Source organism: Fusarium subglutinans (assembly GCF_013396075.1).
Source record: "Fusarium subglutinans strain NRRL 66333 chromosome Unknown NRRL66333_c0000141, whole genome shotgun sequence".
NCBI classification, from domain to species: Eukaryota; Fungi; Ascomycota; class Sordariomycetes; order Hypocreales; family Nectriaceae; genus Fusarium; species Fusarium subglutinans.
Window position 1 is genome coordinate 3,537 of NW_023502204.1, and position 17,738 is coordinate 21,274.

General features: G+C 47.3%; 4 protein-coding genes across 4 annotated transcripts; 3 read left to right on the forward strand and 1 right to left on the reverse strand.

Annotated features, from left to right (window-relative positions):
- Positions 1-314: 314 nt before the first annotated feature.
- FSUBG_9304 (PTH12) lies at positions 315-1,657 on the forward strand (the record flags this gene model as incomplete). The annotated part of the gene is made up of 2 exons (XM_036687803.1): positions 315-458; positions 515-1,657. The coding sequence occupies 2 exons, from the start codon at positions 315-317 to the stop codon at positions 1,655-1,657; spliced, it is 1,287 nt and encodes a 428-aa protein (XP_036535169.1).
- An 8,285-nt stretch (positions 1,658-9,942) lies between these two features.
- FSUBG_9305 (Zn(II)2Cys6 transcriptional activator) lies at positions 9,943-12,677 on the forward strand (the record flags this gene model as incomplete). The annotated part of the gene is made up of 6 exons (XM_036687804.1): positions 9,943-10,165; positions 10,234-10,519; positions 10,570-10,786; positions 10,833-11,135; positions 11,183-11,668; positions 11,715-12,677. The coding sequence occupies 6 exons, from the start codon at positions 9,943-9,945 to the stop codon at positions 12,675-12,677; spliced, it is 2,478 nt and encodes an 825-aa protein (XP_036535170.1).
- Positions 12,678-13,106: 429 nt separating this feature from the next.
- FSUBG_9306 (oxidoreductase 2OG-Fe(II) oxygenase family) lies at positions 13,107-13,985 on the forward strand (the record flags this gene model as incomplete). Its single annotated transcript, XM_036687805.1, has 2 exons — positions 13,107-13,381; positions 13,436-13,985. The coding sequence occupies 2 exons, from the start codon at positions 13,107-13,109 to the stop codon at positions 13,983-13,985; spliced, it is 825 nt and encodes a 274-aa protein (XP_036535171.1).
- A 109-nt stretch (positions 13,986-14,094) lies between these two features.
- On the reverse strand, positions 14,095-16,726 carry FSUBG_9307 (aspartic-type endopeptidase opsb; the record flags this gene model as incomplete). The annotated part of the gene is made up of 5 exons (XM_036687806.1): positions 14,095-14,243; positions 14,297-14,463; positions 14,509-14,796; positions 15,286-16,460; positions 16,523-16,726. 5 exons carry the CDS (start codon positions 16,724-16,726, stop codon positions 14,095-14,097), a joined length of 1,983 nt encoding a protein of 660 aa, XP_036535172.1.
- Positions 16,727-17,738: the final 1,012 nt, after the last annotated feature.

Sequence of the window (17,738 nt, forward strand, 5' to 3'; positions counted from 1 at the left end):
CAAGACTGTCTGCCTGATTTCGCTCTTTACTCACCAACGCTGCGGTTTCCTGAACTGTCTATTAGATCACCAACGTTGCGGACTGGACGATCGTTCAAGAGTTCCTTGACTTCACACTGCGTAATATCTCAAGGTACAATTCAACATTGATCAGTAATCGGGATTCGAATTGTCCTTCACACCGGGCAATAGATCACGATAACCGCTGCGCGGTTACTCCTCGCCCTGCTCGCTGTATTGTTATGGAAGATAGCCGTTCACTGTCAAATCAGTCTGAAACGAAACCACCACACTCAGCTCCTCAACTTCCCAATATGTCTATGCTTGCTACAGCATCTCCTTCTCCTCACCCTTCATCTTTCGGCATGCCCCGTCCATGGGAAACCGACCGATGTCCCGACTATTCACTTCGACCGAGGACCGAGAACGACAAAGTTGCACTTCCTTCAATTCGACAGGTACATTGCATCGATTCGACAAGCAATCCATTATGTTTAGCTAATATCTCATACAGGCATTCCCCGAATTACAGCTTCAGACCCAGCCGCCATCTACAGGGCCACCCTTGGGCGCACCGCCATTGCCCGCAGCATCTCCTCAATACATACACTCACCCAACTCTAGTAAAAGAAGGCGACTATCAATAGAGCGTGAAGTTGAAATGGAGAGAGTCCGTCAAGTACCACGCTTGTGCTACAGTCCGGATCGAGCTTCACCCAGACAGATTTCACCACATCTACCTATTCAAGGGGGGTCACAAGAGAATTGGGCCGCTCCCACAAGGACAAGCCCTTTTCTGACAAACGGCTCAAACTCCCACTCAGTCTCAATGGAAGTTAGTGAGCGAGCAGAATCTCGTTCGACGCTACCCAGTCTTCCTCCACCACGTTCTTTAGACCGGGAACTACCCGTGGGCCGTGGTACAGTACCTGCAGACGGCTATCGACCACCTCAGCAGTCGATGTCACATTCACGAACCCCCATATCTGAGCCTGGCGTCTCACCATACCGTGAAAACGGTTATGGGTATCCTTACCACCACCCAACACGATATCAGTCACTATCCACTGGATCAGCTCACTCGTATGACCGGACACCTTTTACCCCAGGCACATATAACACGCCTTACCAAGATTTCGTTCGATTTGGGGACATGAGCTCTGCCAGTCTTAGCGGTGATAACAAACAACGGAAGCGAAGAGGAAACTTGCCCAAGGAGACTACAGATAAGCTCAGGGCGTGGTTCGTCGCACACCTTCAACACCCATACCCTACCGAGGACGAAAAGCAAGATCTCATGCGGCAGACTGGACTGCAGATGAGTAAGTTTGGCCGGACTAAACCAAGGACGGAGAAGCCTAGTCAAGACTGGAAACTAACATGTCCACCAACAGATCAAATCTCAAACTGGTTCATCAATGCTCGACGTCGCCAATTGCCAGCCATGATCAACAACGCTCGCGCCGAAACTGACGCCATGACGGGCGCTCGAGGCGGTGACCTAAAGGTCCTCGCCACAACAGAACGGGGTGACTTTGACCACTCCAAACGAGAGCCCGCCGGACCCTTGAGTGATGGTGAGGGCGCCACTTATGACGAGGAACTTGAGGCGTTGAGCCAGCGAAGGCCTGGCACCATTGGTAGGGGCAGCGTCTAAACTCAGGTACTATGAAGATCTGCATTGGCCATTATTTGAATGATCTTGTTTTTTCGGAGCGATACCCTTTTTCGGGCTTGGTATGGGAATAGCGCATTTTATGTTCTTGCTACTGTTTGTTCTTGATGTTTGAGGTTTTAGCCTCTGAACGCGTTTATTAGCGGCGGGATATCCCTTGGGTATTTGTGCTATCTAAAGTGGGAATATTGGTTCTCCCCTTTGGCTAGCCATTGAACCTTTGAGGAGGAACAAAAAGCATGGAGGACGGTCATCAACATTTCAACGAAGAAAACGCGATATATACGATAACAGCGTTTGCATGGAGGATAAAGAGAGGATGGGTCTCCCGGATGAGCATTGGACTCAAAGAAGATTAGACACCTCGCGGACAATCTACGATAATCTAGGGGCTCATGATGACTTTGGCAAAAGGTGAACCAGACGCCTTCCTTGTCAACTCATACCAAATCAAATCAAATCAAATCAAATTACAAGAAAAGGAAAACTTTGCCAATCAGGGATGAGCCAAATACAGACCACACGACTAGGAAGCGTCCGTCCGACAGTGACCTACCGTCTGTGCATGCATGGGTGGGTGTAAGTCCAGGCAGGACGGGCCACAGTTGGATTTTAGTTGATTCACCTATTAGGGACAGCTAACCATACTTGAAAGCTTTGATCTTAAGTGGAAATACCAAGTATCGGGAATTCCCCGACCCCCGGCCACCAATATAATAACATGAGGCAGCCAGTCTTACCCATAGCATCGCTAACGCTCACTCAATACTCGCTACAGAATCCCTATGTTTGGCAATGCAGATTTAGGGGAGCCCATGTGGAGTCAATGGAGAGGATGATCTTAGCCGGGGCTATCTAGAATGCCACCGGTCATGTATAGCGGCAACGGCTAACCTATGTTAGGGGCCACTGGTTTGATAGAACCAACTACCACCTCACTTCAAATCCGATCAGGTAGAGGGGGTCTGCCAAGTTTCAGGGAGGAAAGGAGACCATGTTCCGAGAAGGACCAAGTTGAGGTCCGTGTTGGTGATGTCTTTGAACAAAGAGCCAGTCGGCCGTTTCTGTCATCCTAAACTGGGCTACGGAGGATTTGACGACACTGACTCTGTTAATGCAAGACACACCCGACGGAGATTCTCCGGGGCTCGGAGGTCTGATGCAGCAGGAGAAGGCAAGGTAGGGTGTGGGTGGCATAGATACAAACATACCTAGCTACTTAGGGGGGGAGGCTGGATGGTTGCATAAAAGACGAGTTTTTCAATGACTTAGCAATGATGAGCACACATTCAATAGCAATTATGCATGGCGCCAAGAAGGGAATTTGAACGAGAGAGACAGTGAGAAGGAAAAGAAGGTAGTATCGGATATCCATAGCACGGAGAGGCACGTTGTCTACTCGTCGATAGCAGACAATAGTTCATGGTTGAAGATATGCAGCAACAGCACCACCAACAGCAACAGCACCACCAACAGCAACAGCAACGCCCACAGGTGCGCCTCTGCCGCTGCATGCACATCTAGACAACCTCATGAGGCGGCTGCCTTCCCAAAAGAGTAACTCATGGCTTGTGACGGTTTGCAGGCGATTATAATGCTGTCAGGGCCAGGTCAAGGGCGCTTGGATTGCGGCACTTGCAAATGCCATATCGGGCTTCTAGGAGCGCCCTGAGCCGTGAATGCCGCAAGGACATCCATCTCCTTGTACACAGTAAAGTTCAGTCGAACGATCTACGCATGCCGACCAGCTGGGAACAGGGATGCACAGCGGGCATGAAACATGTCAAGATTGACCGGTGAGGGGGTGTTTGCAGGCAAGGAGGACAGGGCGACAGGGAGACAGGGCCTCTTGTGACCGGTCCAGGTGCCTAATACCCAATATGCAATATGCAAAAGGGCCTGAAAGTTGACTACTACCCCCAGGAGATGTGAGCAGACGGAAACAAGCATAAACCAAGCAACTTGGACAAGACGGCAGATGCACTGTCCACCAAGAGTGGTAATGATACCAACCAGACTATGCATACATAGATCAAGTAGCCATGTTTTGCCGAGCTTCCACATGAATCAGTTAAACACACCGGACCGATTTGACGTCCTTTTCTGTGTCAATTGACAGCCAGCAAGTCACTACTTGTCTTCGATATTCGTTGGAGGCTATGCAAAGCTACCACAATCAGGTGAATTATTTGCCTGTCCGTCTGTCTTCATGGTATGCTCTGGTCATCATAATGTGCAGCAGTCACTCTGTCTGCCCCAGTATGTATTGTGTCGTGAAAGTCATTCGGGCATTGGCCTGTTTTAACAAATCTCACATGATAAAGACCCCATGCAACATTTGGCTGTACGGCTACGGCATGTCTGGTATCCGTTGCTAGTGTTGATATGTTATGGCGATTGCTGATGACCAAGACTCTTCAACATAAGTTCCCTCCGGAATTAAGAGTAATTGACACAAAACGGGCGTTCGCCGCGGCAAGATGCTGGTGGACCATGAGGGGCGCCAGCGACATCTGTGGCGGGCTTAGATGACAGCTAGGCTGAGAGGCGTACCCTTTTTCGTACATATGCTCGTTTGTGAGTACCACTAGGAGGCTAGTAGTCGTTATGGCTGCGTAGTGCAACCGCTCAGATAGACTCTTGAGGAAATTACTCTGGTCCAACTTGAAACTTGGCATGATACCCTAGGCCAAGGAATCTTTTGAGCAGCCTCAGCTGGTCCCTTTAAATTGCCTGTGCTGAACTAAGAAGCTCATTCTTGCACGTATGTTTCATTGACAGGCCGTTCGACGTGATGCCCTGTTTCGCTGGCCCAGAGCACCTAGGAGTGGCTCACCAAGTTTCCCTCTCTTTCATTTCCTTGTCCATGGCACTGGAGCAAACGAGCCGCGTGGCGTGGCTGAAAGACAAGACGTTCCTCAGAACATCCTTGATGCGCCCGCCAAGGCGACATGTGGGCATTGATAGGTGGTTGACAACTGAGTGTCTCAAAGGCAAGCTGATGACTGTGGGCCACAATTTAGCACTGCTCGGGTCCTTGAATAAGCTGGATGATGTTGAACGGAGTTTCCTTCGTCTCTTGGATTCCGTAGTAAAACAAAGTGGCAACTCGCAAGTTGCCGCAAAGACGGCGAGCTACAATACCCTTGATTGATACCTTTTTTTTTTCCGGATCCGCTGAACCGAAACAGAGCGTTGGCATGCGAGCACTCTCATTGCGGTGAGGCTAACGAAAGGACTGAGACAACCTGAGTCTTTCTTCGCGTGGCAAGCATGCTTCAAGGTAACTTGACGTATTCAACTTTGGAACATAAATTCAACGTCAACTGGAGCCTAGGTTTGAGATGCAGCGCCTCACCACCTCTGCAAACCAGGCGGCTTCAATGTAAATTTTGCGGCGTATGGGTGCACAGGGCCCTATCGTCGATCCCTGATCACTCCAGAGCCGCCTCCATTATGTCAAAATGAACAACGTTACCTCTCAGTTCTAACTTTAGCCATTCCAGGGAGACGGATTGACTTTCTTCACTGGCTCGTGCGTGCCCGTTCATCCCATTTTGTGCAATTTGAGCGGTTTCTTCTAACAAAGCCACATTTAATGGGTTCAAGCTGTTGACACGGGTGCCTGATGATGCAGACACCTATGCGGCTAACCGCTCATACTTCTGGGGTCTAGTCATTGAGGCTTGTGCAAAGATGCGCAGGCAGAACCATGAAGGTCACCATCATTTTAGATGGCATTCCGTACGGAGTACTGGCAGGGCTGATATAAGAAGGGCGAGGCGGTAATCCACATCGCCATTTTGTCCCCTGTCAAGTTAATCCCCGAGACCCCGGGCTACTATGTTGATCAGCGGAGCGTATGCTCAATGAGTGCCTGGTTGTAAAACGAAGAGGATGTAAATTGAGAGCAAGAAGATAAGGAACCGTCGATAAGAATCCCCAGCGAGAAAAAGTCCATGCGAAAAACGATCTGTGCGTAAAGGCTATTATCGCCAATGCCTTTCGTTTCAGGGCTGCGACACCCGGGCTTGATTCTGTGTCTCTGAATACCGGAGTTGCCAGAACCGTTGCTCAGGGTTGACCTCGTTGGACTCAACGCCACCACCTGATTGGAAGTGTGGAAACCTGAATGGCGTAGAGTCTAAAACCAATTTAGGGCTGCCACTAAGCTAGGTGCTCTTTGTCGATCTTGGTGATCGGCCGGGCCTTCCAGGACTGCCAATGCTCCAGAGATAGTGTTGAGGCCTAGCTGTGAATCGTCAGCGCTTGTCGAATCGGCAGCAGACGGCTAAGTGCCACACACATCTGTCCATCAGAGTGGGTCTGGCGGCCGTCGAGGCAACTCGAGAAGCCCTGTCAAAGTTCTAGCTCGGCTGATGGAATGACTAGCTGACTAGCTGACATCGGGAGGAACAGGTACGATACAGACCATTCGGATTTCAAGCCCGCGTTTCCCGTCGACAGAGGACAGCAAAGCGCACCGCCGCACTCACAGTACGTATCCGTATGTGCATGTACATATGGCTGGGGCGTGTCAGTTCGTGCCCTCTTAGTCCCTGATCATGTGTACTGTACATATACGGTAGTGGCTAGAGTGGGAGCGATGGCGTTGGCAGCCACAGTTCCCTGCTTTCAAGTGGCGGGAGCCCTGTAATACGGCCGTCATTGATGGCCCAGTGACATCGTCTCATCCCGGCTGTAGCGCGGCAGCACCGAAGGGGCAAGAAGCGTGTTGTTCATGGAAAAGCGCAGTGACTGGGGTTGTGGATGGATGATGCTGCCCTGACACCTCGTTGTGAAGTCAATCTGGTCAGAGAAAGTCAAATTCTAGACTATCATTAGTTATGCAGCGCTTGAAATACGAACGACTTTTCGCATGATGGTGCGGATGAAGACCCTGGCAGCGGTGGTGGTGAGGATGACGAAGACTGACGAGAAAGAGCTGAAAACCTCGTCGGAAAGAATAGAATAGCAAAGTGCTTTGATCTCTGACCTCGAACGACTAGGGTCGAGAACGTTTACTAAACACGAGGGTTTTGAGTTTGCCCCTTGATCTCCGCCCTGGAAGAAGAGTCTGAGGACAATGCAAGCTAGGTACTGATTGGACTGGGGCGGGCAGGCGGGTACAGTAGGAGCGGTGCTGATGGTGTTGAAGATGCAGGTGAGTGAGCTCTCTTGTGTGTTGAAGATCTGATTGCCGAAAGGCCCAAGTGACATGCTCATCGGTCACAGGGAGAGATCCAGTTAACCTTAGCGGAGAAAAGTCGAGCGAGATATCATCGGCTGGGGTGTTCCGGGCCGCCAACACACAGGTCACAGAGCATCCGCTCTCCATACTGTACAGATGTTTGTATGGTGCATGTACGGTACAGTGGAGCGTTATTGAAGGGCTAAAAGTACAGTCATTTGTTTCTGGTGGGTTCGAAAGTGAGACTGAGAATGGCAGTGGAAGTGATGGAGCTTGTGAGGTGACAAGAGATTTATTAGCAGGGGGTTCAATAAGATAGTAGACCTTGGGTCCGTACCTACCTACTCCTCAGGGTGTAAGAAGACTTCTGCCGTTAAACTAAGGTGCCAAAATTACTTAGTCTAAGATCCTTAATATCTATACTAACTTATACTAAGTTTACCTAAGTTTACCTAAGGACTTTTATCACATAGGATAGAGGTCTAAAGTTTTATTGCATCCCCTTGCTACTGTGTACCTTACGTTGTTAGCAGTCAAATCGGGAACGAATCGCAAGCGATGTGTTTCTCGCTTCTGCCTTCCCTCCAAGGTTTGGATGCTTAGATGGGCCAAGCTCGACCTGAGGTACCTACCTGTTGTATTCAGGACACAAGAAGGTACCTTATTTTCCGCCTTTAGGTGTGGCTGATACGCAATGGATGTTGAGATATATGTGCCTCAGGCCCCCATATCTCTCTATGTAGCCTGCCTACTGGGCCCTAGCTACCTTAGCTTCCTTACTTATACATATACATTACACCTTTAAGCTACTCCACTTAATAGGTTATGTGCCTTTATGCGCTTCTATACGTTTAAAATTATTACTTTTTAATATATATTTTTCCTTCTTTTTAAAATCCTAACTAAAATCGGATTATTTTCTATTTTTTTACTATCTTTAAAAGTAACTTTTTATAGCTTAATTAAAGAATTAATACCTCTATACTAAAGCCTGGATATAAAAGTTATAATTAGTTTAAATTAACTATTAAACTTACTTTTATATATAAAGGAAAATGCTAAAATACACTAAAGACTAAGCCTTTAAGGCAGGTTATATTAATTAAGAAGATTATATAATAATAGAGATAGCTTCTTATTTTATAAGGTCTTTAAGGTACTTGCTTTTAATTTTATAAGGCCTTTAAAGTACCTACTTCTTAACCTATAATAAGTTATACCAAGGTTTACTATAACTTTTACTGCTATAGTAAGATAATATACCTTATATAGGTATATAGCTTACCTAAAGAGTATAATTTAAAGCTTTTAATTAGTTAATTTTATACTAAGATATAGCTATTATAGTAAGTTAGTAACTATACTGTAGCTAAGCTAGGTAAGGAAGGTCTTAAGATTATAAAAGTTAGTACTCAAGACCTACTTTAAGCTATAAATAGCTTTAATCTAACTAGTAAGGTTACCTTACCTACTAAGGCATACTAAGATAAACCTTATAAAGAGATACCTATTTTACCTATTAAGGTACCTTTTACCTTGCCTACTAAGGCACCTTTTAAAGAAAAAAACTAACCTATTATTAAAGATTAGTATAGTATCCTTAGGATCTTTATAATAAAAAAAGAGCTTAATTTTATACCTAGAAAGACCTCTTAGCCCTATTATAAGGATTATAAAGAGGTATATTATAAGGTATAAGTTAAATATAAGGTTACTAAAGCTGCTAAAAAAGGCCCTAAATATGTATCTATATCTAAAGAGGACCTTAAGGTTAATAAAGAAGTTATTAAGGTTAATAAAGTTACTAAGACTAACTAAAGAAATAAGCTAATTAAGGCACCTAACCCTTATAAAAAGGTTATTAAGATCAAGCTTACTAATAAGTCTACTAAGAAGCTTACTAAGAAAACGGTCCCTGACCCAGATCCTAATCCTAACCCTGATAAAGGTATAGATAAAAAGACTATATAGTTACTAAAGAAGGCCTATAGAGGTAATAGTTATAGCTAGCCTCTTGTTATAAAGGTAGGGATATTTTATAGTAAAAAGGCCACTTTAGGAAATACTATTTAGGTAGTTATAATCTTCTTAATAGATTAGAAGAAAAGAAAGAAAAGGTACCTGTTTAGGGATAAGGAAAATACTAAGGAAGGTTAAAAAGAGCTTATTTTATATATCTAGATAGCTTTATTTAGGCCAGTAGGTTAGGCTATAGGGTAGTGTTAAGATATATATGCCTTAGGCCCCTATATCTCTCTATGTAGCCTGCCTACTGGGCCCTAGCTACCTTAGCTTCCTTACTCATATACACACATCACACCTTCGAGCCACTCCACTCAACAATGGATGAAGAAGCTATCTCCTATCCGCGCCACACCGAAGCAGGAACGAGCAGCCTCTTGTTTTCTTCTTTCTTTTTTTTTTATGGAGTCTTGGTGTGTTAAGGTTAAACGAGCCGAAACATTTACCGATACCTCAGCAACAAGGCACACCTCCAAGTTAGTTGGTGGTATTACTTGTCAAGGTTCTTTTACCTAGGTGAGTACCAGGCTACCTACCTACTAAAGCATGCCCTCGCCTTCATTTTGCGTCTTTTGCTTCAACTCTCAACGGTATCATTAAGGCAGTTACGTCTCGGTCTCATCTTGCTCGCGTCTTCGCTCTTTTCATGCGATCCTGACTCATCAGAACCTTTGTCGGGCTTTTGTAAGCCTCTCGGCCTTCGGACAGTTTAGATTTCCGACGTTTGGTCTGTCAAACGGCAAACCACATCAAAGCTTGACGACGTGAATATGCCTGTAATACGTTTCTCTCCATCGTGAATACCCTCGTAATTGAGCCTTGATACGCATTCTGTTACTCGTCGGGATAACGCGATAACTTGATTGCTCTTCGACTACCTAGTTACTTCTCACCCTGTACCTACCTATCTGACAAGCAAGGTTCTTCAGCCCTATCTCCAACCTCTCTCTGCTCTGTCCACCACGCGCGACACTCTACAGCGACCGCAAACTTGGGTTCCAGGGAGGAATAATCGGAACTATCATTCGTTGAATGACTATACTCGTTCATCGAAATGCCACCAGACACAAGCGAGCCCGACCCTTCCGGCCAGCCTGAGTCTGCAAAGACTGAGCCTTTAGCATGCGTTTCCTGCAGAGCCCGCAAGTTGAAATGCGATCGCACGAAGCCCGCGTGCACTCGCTGCGTCAAGGTCTCAAATGAGTGTGTATATCCAGAATCACGGAGGAAGCCCAACCTCAAGAGAAGAAATGTCAAGGAACTCGAGGCTCGTCTGGGTAAGTATCTCGGCATCCAACAGTTATATTGTAACCATGAACCATGAGTCGCTAATGATGTATCTCAGCTCAAGTTGAAGATTATCTCAAGGAGGTCAATAAGAATTCTTCAGAGGAGAAAACAGATGATGGGAGTCCAACTCAGCCACCACAGGCGAATGTTAACTTCTTTGATATGGACTTCCCCCCTGGACTAGGTCAGACAATTAACACTCTGCCTGATCCCGATTTCTCGTCCTTCACATCACCCAACATCGTCCAAAATCCACAAGAAAGCCCCCAGTCTCTCAATGCGCAGTTGATGAGTCTAGGCATGACCGAGCCTTTGCCGCCGGACGATGTCATGGAAGAACTGTAAGAATGGTCGGTATTTGGACCTCCAAGATGGGCGCTGACCTTGACAGCAACAACATCTTCTTTCATAACCAATATCGGATGATACCAATTATTCACCCGGGAAAATATCTCCAATCCTTTTATGGCCCTCTGCTCAGAAGACCCCCTATGTGTCTGCGATATGCCATATGGGCTTTGGCAGCCACTGGCAGCACCAAGTTTGACGAGTACCACGATATCTTTTACCGTCGATCACGGGCGTACATTGAGGCAGATATGATGAAGGTGAGCGATTTGAATGTGCCTGATAGGTCAATGTTGACAAGCTCAGGGACACGGGGATGCTTTCATATCTGTTCAACACGCGCAGACATGGGCCCTTATAGCCTTTTATGAGGCAAAACACTTGCTTTTCACGAGGTCGACTATAAGCGTAGCTAACTCCGTACGACTATGCCACATGATAGGACTTGACCGTCTCGATGGGGATCCCCTTGGAATGCCCCCAGCACTGGGACCTCCTCTCACATGGGCTGAATTGGAAGAGCGAAGGAGAATCTTTTGGGGCGTGTTTGCTGCAGATGCACATTGCAGTATCTCTACAGGATGGCCGGGTCTGATTAACTCGGAAGACGTATGACATACTCTCCCCTTTCCTGAGCAATGCTGACCACGACTTAGATCGCGACAAGGCTTCCTGCCTCGGAAGAAGCATTTGTCGAAGATCGCAAAGAGGATGCTCCTTTTCTGGATGAGGCAATTCAAGGTGCTCAGTACACAGGGTTCGCTGGAACCATCCTTACTTGTGAAATATTCAAAATCATTCTCCGTCATGTTCACCGATCCAAGCCCGACTCAAGAAACGAAGATCTAATGCATGGGTCATTCTGGACTCGACACCGCGATCTGGACAACACCTTATCCAGCCTCTTCATGTTTCTCCCCGAGAAATTCCGCCTCCCTGAGAATGTGCGAGACGTATCAGCACTCCATCTGAACCTCAATCTCCACGCCGCGATTATATGTCTGCACCACGCTGCCATTGAAAAAGCGGACAAATACAACCTTCCCGACCATGTCAAGCAGGGTAGTGTTACTCGTCTTCGAGCGGCTGCCGAGGAGATTGTTAATATCATGCGGCTGACCGCCAACGGCACTCTGTTCTTTGTAAGTCTATTCTTTATGTTGGTTATCTTGGCTAACCATTGTATAGAAGAGTCCATTATCTGCCCTCTCGCTTTACTGTACCACTACGGTTTACGTGTACCTAGGCAAAGAGAACCCGGTCAACGGCTTAAGCACAATTGATCTGTCAAATTTCCAGCTCATAATCCAATCTATGGAAGCTATCGCACGTGTACATACCATCACACGAACGTTCTTACAGCAAGCATGCCTCGACATAGAAAAGAACGGGCTCAGTTCCGTTATTCAAGTACCATCATTGAGGAAATATCGAAACGCTTTTGGACCAAGCAGGTCGCGCATCCCCATGCTTGCCCGAAGCTCAGTTGCGGAGCATACTGGGGCATCGCCTATCTTATTTGCTTCCAATTTCACCCAAGAGAAACGGATGGATGCTGAAGAGTCAAGACTGGACAAAGTGGCCAGCGCCATGTCGCTGGGAAAGACGTGCTATTCAGCTGTGCTTGGGGCCGCTGCTAGAAATGTCGAGCCTGCGGATCGACCAGATCCGGAAACCAATAAACGAAAGAGAACGAAAGAAAGTCCTGGACCTGAAGTTATGGCCAATATGCGAAGCAGAGATCCTCTCAGCTTGAACTTGAATCCCAACTTCAGAGGAACGGGTATGTGGCCAGCATCATTTTCACCCCGCATGGCCTCAGGTGCTATTTCGCTACCGGATCGAACAAATTCATCAGCCGCATCCTCGCCAGCTAACCAAGGGTCAAACCAAGGGTCCTACACAAAGACGGTCTCCGGGAGCAGTCATACCTCACCTGATATCGGCCTCGGGAACAGCGCAGAGGAAAATCGGATCGATCTAAGAGCATTTCAAGAACGAATCTCTACACCTATATGGCAGTCTACCGAGGAAACACTCTTTGCACAGATGGCGGCAAATACTATCCCCCTCGGTGATGGCGATCCTTGGGGGATATTGAATGCTGTCGACCTTAGCTGGGATGTTGAAGGACTTCCAGCAGGAAGTTGACAAGGATGGAGAAATCTGTATTGAGTTTATCTGTATTACTAGGATACGACTGGAGTTTTGGTCCTTTATTTAGTGGACGTGAATGTGTTGAACGAAGGGGAACATGTACGATATATACCCATGATTGTTGGAGATGAGACGACACACTACTCTTGTGCTCGATTTGGAACAAATTAGAGGAAATAAAATAAACCAAGAGCCTCTTGAAATGACCAAGATATGGAACACTCAAAACCCAACTCTGTCTGCTCTTGGAGATCCAAATATGGTCAGACATTAGTGACCCCCGTCTTATCCGAAGCTTTATCAACCCTTGTACTCCGTAGTTTTGCTCCACTCATCCATCACGAGAGAGCTCAACCATCCCCCTTCAACTCTCATCCTCCTCTAGAATATCGGCCATTGGCAGCTTATGAGTCGCCCTCAACCATGTTTCAATACGTGATTGGGCTCCTGGCTATTATTCTAGTGTTCTCAAACCCCATCAGTGACTTCTTGTATCCAGACCGGGCCACCCGCATCAACCATGTCTCACCGCGCCCCAAGTTGAATGAGTCGCTCCTAGCTATTGATCCGCCCAATGCGACAGCGCCTGAATGTGCTCCAGATGGTTATGTTGCTAGGATTTTGAGCAGAGAGCCTCTGGTGGTGTATCTTGAGAATTTCTTGAGTGGGGAAGAGAGGAAGCATTTGCTTGAACTAAGGTACCTAAGTTATGTCCCGGGATCATGTCATGATGTGATGCTAATACTCAATAGTGAACCGCTCTTTGTACCTTCAACCATAACAAACAATGGCGAGGCCACCCATCGCGACTCTTCCGTCCGTGACTCTCACGTTGCGGTCATCCCCAGAACTGACACTGTCCGCTGCATTGAGTCTCGTGCCCGCGCTCTTCAAGGCTGGCGTCCGGATCTCTGGATCGAGCGCCTGAGGACTCAACGCTACGGTCCAGGTGGTCACTATAACCATCACTTCGACTGGAGTACTAACGCGCGTGGATGGGGCCGTGTGAGCAGTCTCATGGTGTGGGTTGAGGGTTCTGATAGTCTCAAAGGCGGTGGCACCGAGTTTCCCCTCATCAAGAGGCCAGCGGAGACGGAATGGTGTCGGTTCATCGAGTGTTCTAACGATATGGAGGAGCATGGAGGCATGGGTGTGACTTTCAAGGTTGTGCCTGGGAATGCAGTCTATTGGGAGAACTTTGCAGCGGATGGTAGAGGGTACGAAGAGACATGGCATGCTGGGCTTCCCGTTGAAGAGGGAACCAAGACTGGGTTAAACATCTGGAGTTTTGGACGAATTTAAGGGTTTGGGTGTTCAATAACTACACAATGAGTGGCGGGCTGAGAGATTGAAGCCGTTGATTGTGAGTAAGAGTAGGAACATAGAAGACGCATACCATCTCCATCTTGAATCACTCCCATCTTCTCTCACACTGCCCCATCCATCTTCCCCAGACGACTACCTTACCGTTAATAGCTTCTGCGACTTGATCCCTGTTCGGTTTGGAGGTCTTGAACTTCTCGTCCAAGGGCTGATTAAGACCAATTACTTCAAACCAATCTTGCATCGTGTTAATTCATGTATTTGCACTTGAGCCACGTAAGAATACTCACACCGATGAATGCCATGATTTAGAAGTGGCCGTGGAGCAATATAAATCGAACCGTTACGACTCGCACCATAGTAGAAGCCTCCCGCTAGTTGAGTGGAAGTCTTATCAACAGGCTCAAAGTCATTCCCGACAACTCTTGTTTTCTCAGAGGGTATTCCCAAGTAGAGTCTACAACAGTTAGCCTCAATCTTCCAAATGTATATGTCAACTCACCCATGACAAATTGGCGTTGGCAGGGGAGCATCTGGGTCCTCAGACACAAGTAGCCACTCTCTTACACCAGAGTGAGAGTCCCAGGATAACTCTGGAAACTTGTGCTGATCGCCGTGCATATAGTCTTTCCCCAATGTTGCACCATCTGGTCCGCAGTCCGGAGATGTGACAGCAAGTGTAGGCTCTGGATGCTCAGCAAAGGCGGGAGTATTGAAGAAAGCTTTGGCATCTCTGCCCTTGCAGTCTTTAAAGAGCCAAGAAGCTGCAAGCTCGATATATGCAGTCATTCTGTACTATTTGATGTATAATTGGTTCCAGGCGCAATGTTTACTGGATCATGCCATCAACAGCAGACTGAAGTCTTGGGGCTGAGAGCGTGAGCTGACTCGGACAAGGGACAGTCGAAATATATATATATATATATAGGATGTATACATCGGGTGTAACTAATCTCCGTAATGTAACTTTGTATGCTATGTCAGTGAAGAGTGGTAAAATGCGACCCTTCGGAGCCGAATCGGCAAACGCAGGTCAGATCACTGCGATGGCTCATTTAAATGTAGGATAGGTTCGAGTCAAAGGTAATTTACTTAGAAATCAATAAAACGTCATTTCTCTTAACGCGTGTCTATCTCGACCCCATCCATACTCCTTGAATGTGACCCAGCAGAATAACCATGTAAAACCAGACGCTAAATCATGATGCCTCGCTCCAGAAACCTTCATAACAAACCATGCACATCGTTGTCAACACGTTAAATAAGCATCCAAGCAAACCCGAAAGCAAAGGCCCCAGCAACCATCGAAATAGCTGCGTCGCCTCCTAATGGTGAAAGCGAGGCACCGGCGTTTTCCTTGTTATCAGAAGAACCACTGCCGGTGGCGGTAGGAACAGCATTCTTTCCGGTACCGATCTCGAGAATATGCGATTTTGTAGCGTTGAAGTTGCTCTGTGCTAGTGAGATCTCGTTGTTATCAAGATCGAACACAACGTAGGCGCTTCTGAGAAACGTGTCACCCAAGATAGAAATGTCTCCTGTCGTGGGTGCTATCCCAAAAGTACAGGCTGCTCGGCCGTTGTCGAAGGACAGTTGACCCCCTGTCACGTCGGTAAAGTCAAGAACCATCTCACTCAATGGTACTGAGATCTCTGCCGGGTCTTTGAACTTGAATGTCAAGTTTCCGGAATCGTTTCCAAGATCGCAGGGAACGTATGCCACAGACTGGCCCTCCTCGTACTGAGCGCCAACAAGGTCGTATATGTCTGATGTAAGTGTGGCGGGGAGATATGACAGTGTTGAGCCGGAATCGAGAATAACAGCGAGGTCGAGGTTGTCAACGATGGTTTCTGAGTCTGCGCTGACGCTCTGGAGTGTGATGGAGAACTCGGCAAACTCTCCGTTCATTTTGTTGATAGAGAGAGTGACCAGATCGCCGATGTACTGCTCCTGGTCCACGCCTCCAAATAGGATGGTTCCAGTGGCCGATTCGAGGTCGTTCAGATACAAGCTGTAGGCATTTGAAGCGATGAGGCCTTTGGAAGCCAACTTGGCCGGCAAGTTATCGTAGGTACCTCGGTTGAGCTGGTCGACCTGAGCTTCATTGCTCTTGTATCCAATACCAAGAACGCCTTCGTTGTCAGATGTAACATATCCGATACCAAACTGCAAATCTTCAAGCTTTACACTACCCATGCGGAACGTCTCGGTAGCATAGTCTCCGGAAGCACCAGAGCCATCGGCATATGAGATGTTGAAGTCGCTATTCAAATACTCATAGGTCGACGACTTGTTGGGACTGTATAGGCCAGATTCGCTGCATATATTGGCGTGAGTAGAACATAGTTTTGAGCCTTGTGCGTTGACCCATAGATCACTGCTTCCAGTGTCGAGATGGAGGCGGAAGTCTTGAGCTGGTGTTCCCAATGATGCATTGAGGAAGTATAGAGATTGCTAGAGAAGGTCCGTCAATGGTTGTGTCTCTGTGGTTTTGCTTGTGGCAGATAGGTACTTACTTCATTGTCAATATCAATGTCTATTGTCCCGTCTCTTTTGCGAAGACGTCTTCGATCATTGGAAATAGGATCAGATATTTTCCGCCTCTGAATCTCGACGCTCATGACACGAGGCTCGAGGCCATTGTGTCTCTTGTTGAGAGAGATTGCTTGAGTAAGGGATAGAGAAGACAATAGCAGGGAGGATAGTTGCATAAATTTCATGATTGAAACCTTGTAAGTTGATATGATGTGTCGAGCTCATCCATGAACTCAACTGAGGGTATTGATCCCTGTGTTTATATCCTGGCTCCGATGTACAGACGGATACTCCGCCCCGGCTTAACGTTGGATTACGCCCACAAGGCGAACTCGGTAGTATGTAGCAGTGCCGATATTTGGTCATAGATAGTCGATGTTACTAAGGATCTTGCCGCACATCCGCGCGGGAGGACTAAACTCTGGCGATGTGTCAACGTCACCTTGAGAAGAAAACGTCAGAGCACCACCTTTCGGCACGGAAACGCCGAAATAGCGAGGAATGTCCCGAAGAGAGTTACAGAGTGAGAGAGGGAGATAGAGATAGACATGTCCGGCATCTGCAACAACCATTCGTTGCGACATTTGCATGCATTTTGTATAACATTTCGAGAACCCAGTCATGCCATTTAACCCCCTTGATCGATCTAGTCTAAGCTGTCACAGAATCATCTTTAGGCGCCGCACGAACCAGTGGAGTTTGCATATTCGAAACACCTCGAAAACGTCTGGATGCCTCTCATCCCATCCCATCCCATCCCATCTCATCGGACATGACGCAGGATCGCCCCCGACTCGAGTTGATGCTGAGGCGTCAGTCAATAAGGAGACGCGCGGCCGGTAGAAACCTTTAGAGGTTGTTTGGGAGATAGAGCGGACACGTAAAAGGCGGAAGATCCGGGGCATTGGACTGGACACTGGTAGTATTCGCATAATACCTACCTAACCTACTGAGTAGTACCCATCCTACTGTAGGTACAGTCAATCTGCTACTACCTGTGTACTGTAAGTAAGTATGGGTAGTTATTATTAGTTGGCGCCTTATTTGCAAGCCTCTCTATGAAACGTTTACATGGGCGTCGAACTGGCGCATGCTTTATGACGTGCAAGGCGTTGGTCCCTGCAGCGCTTAACCACAGGGCTTTCTTCCTTTCTGTCTGCGGCATCGTGTTACAGAGTCTTTCTCAAAAGAGAAATC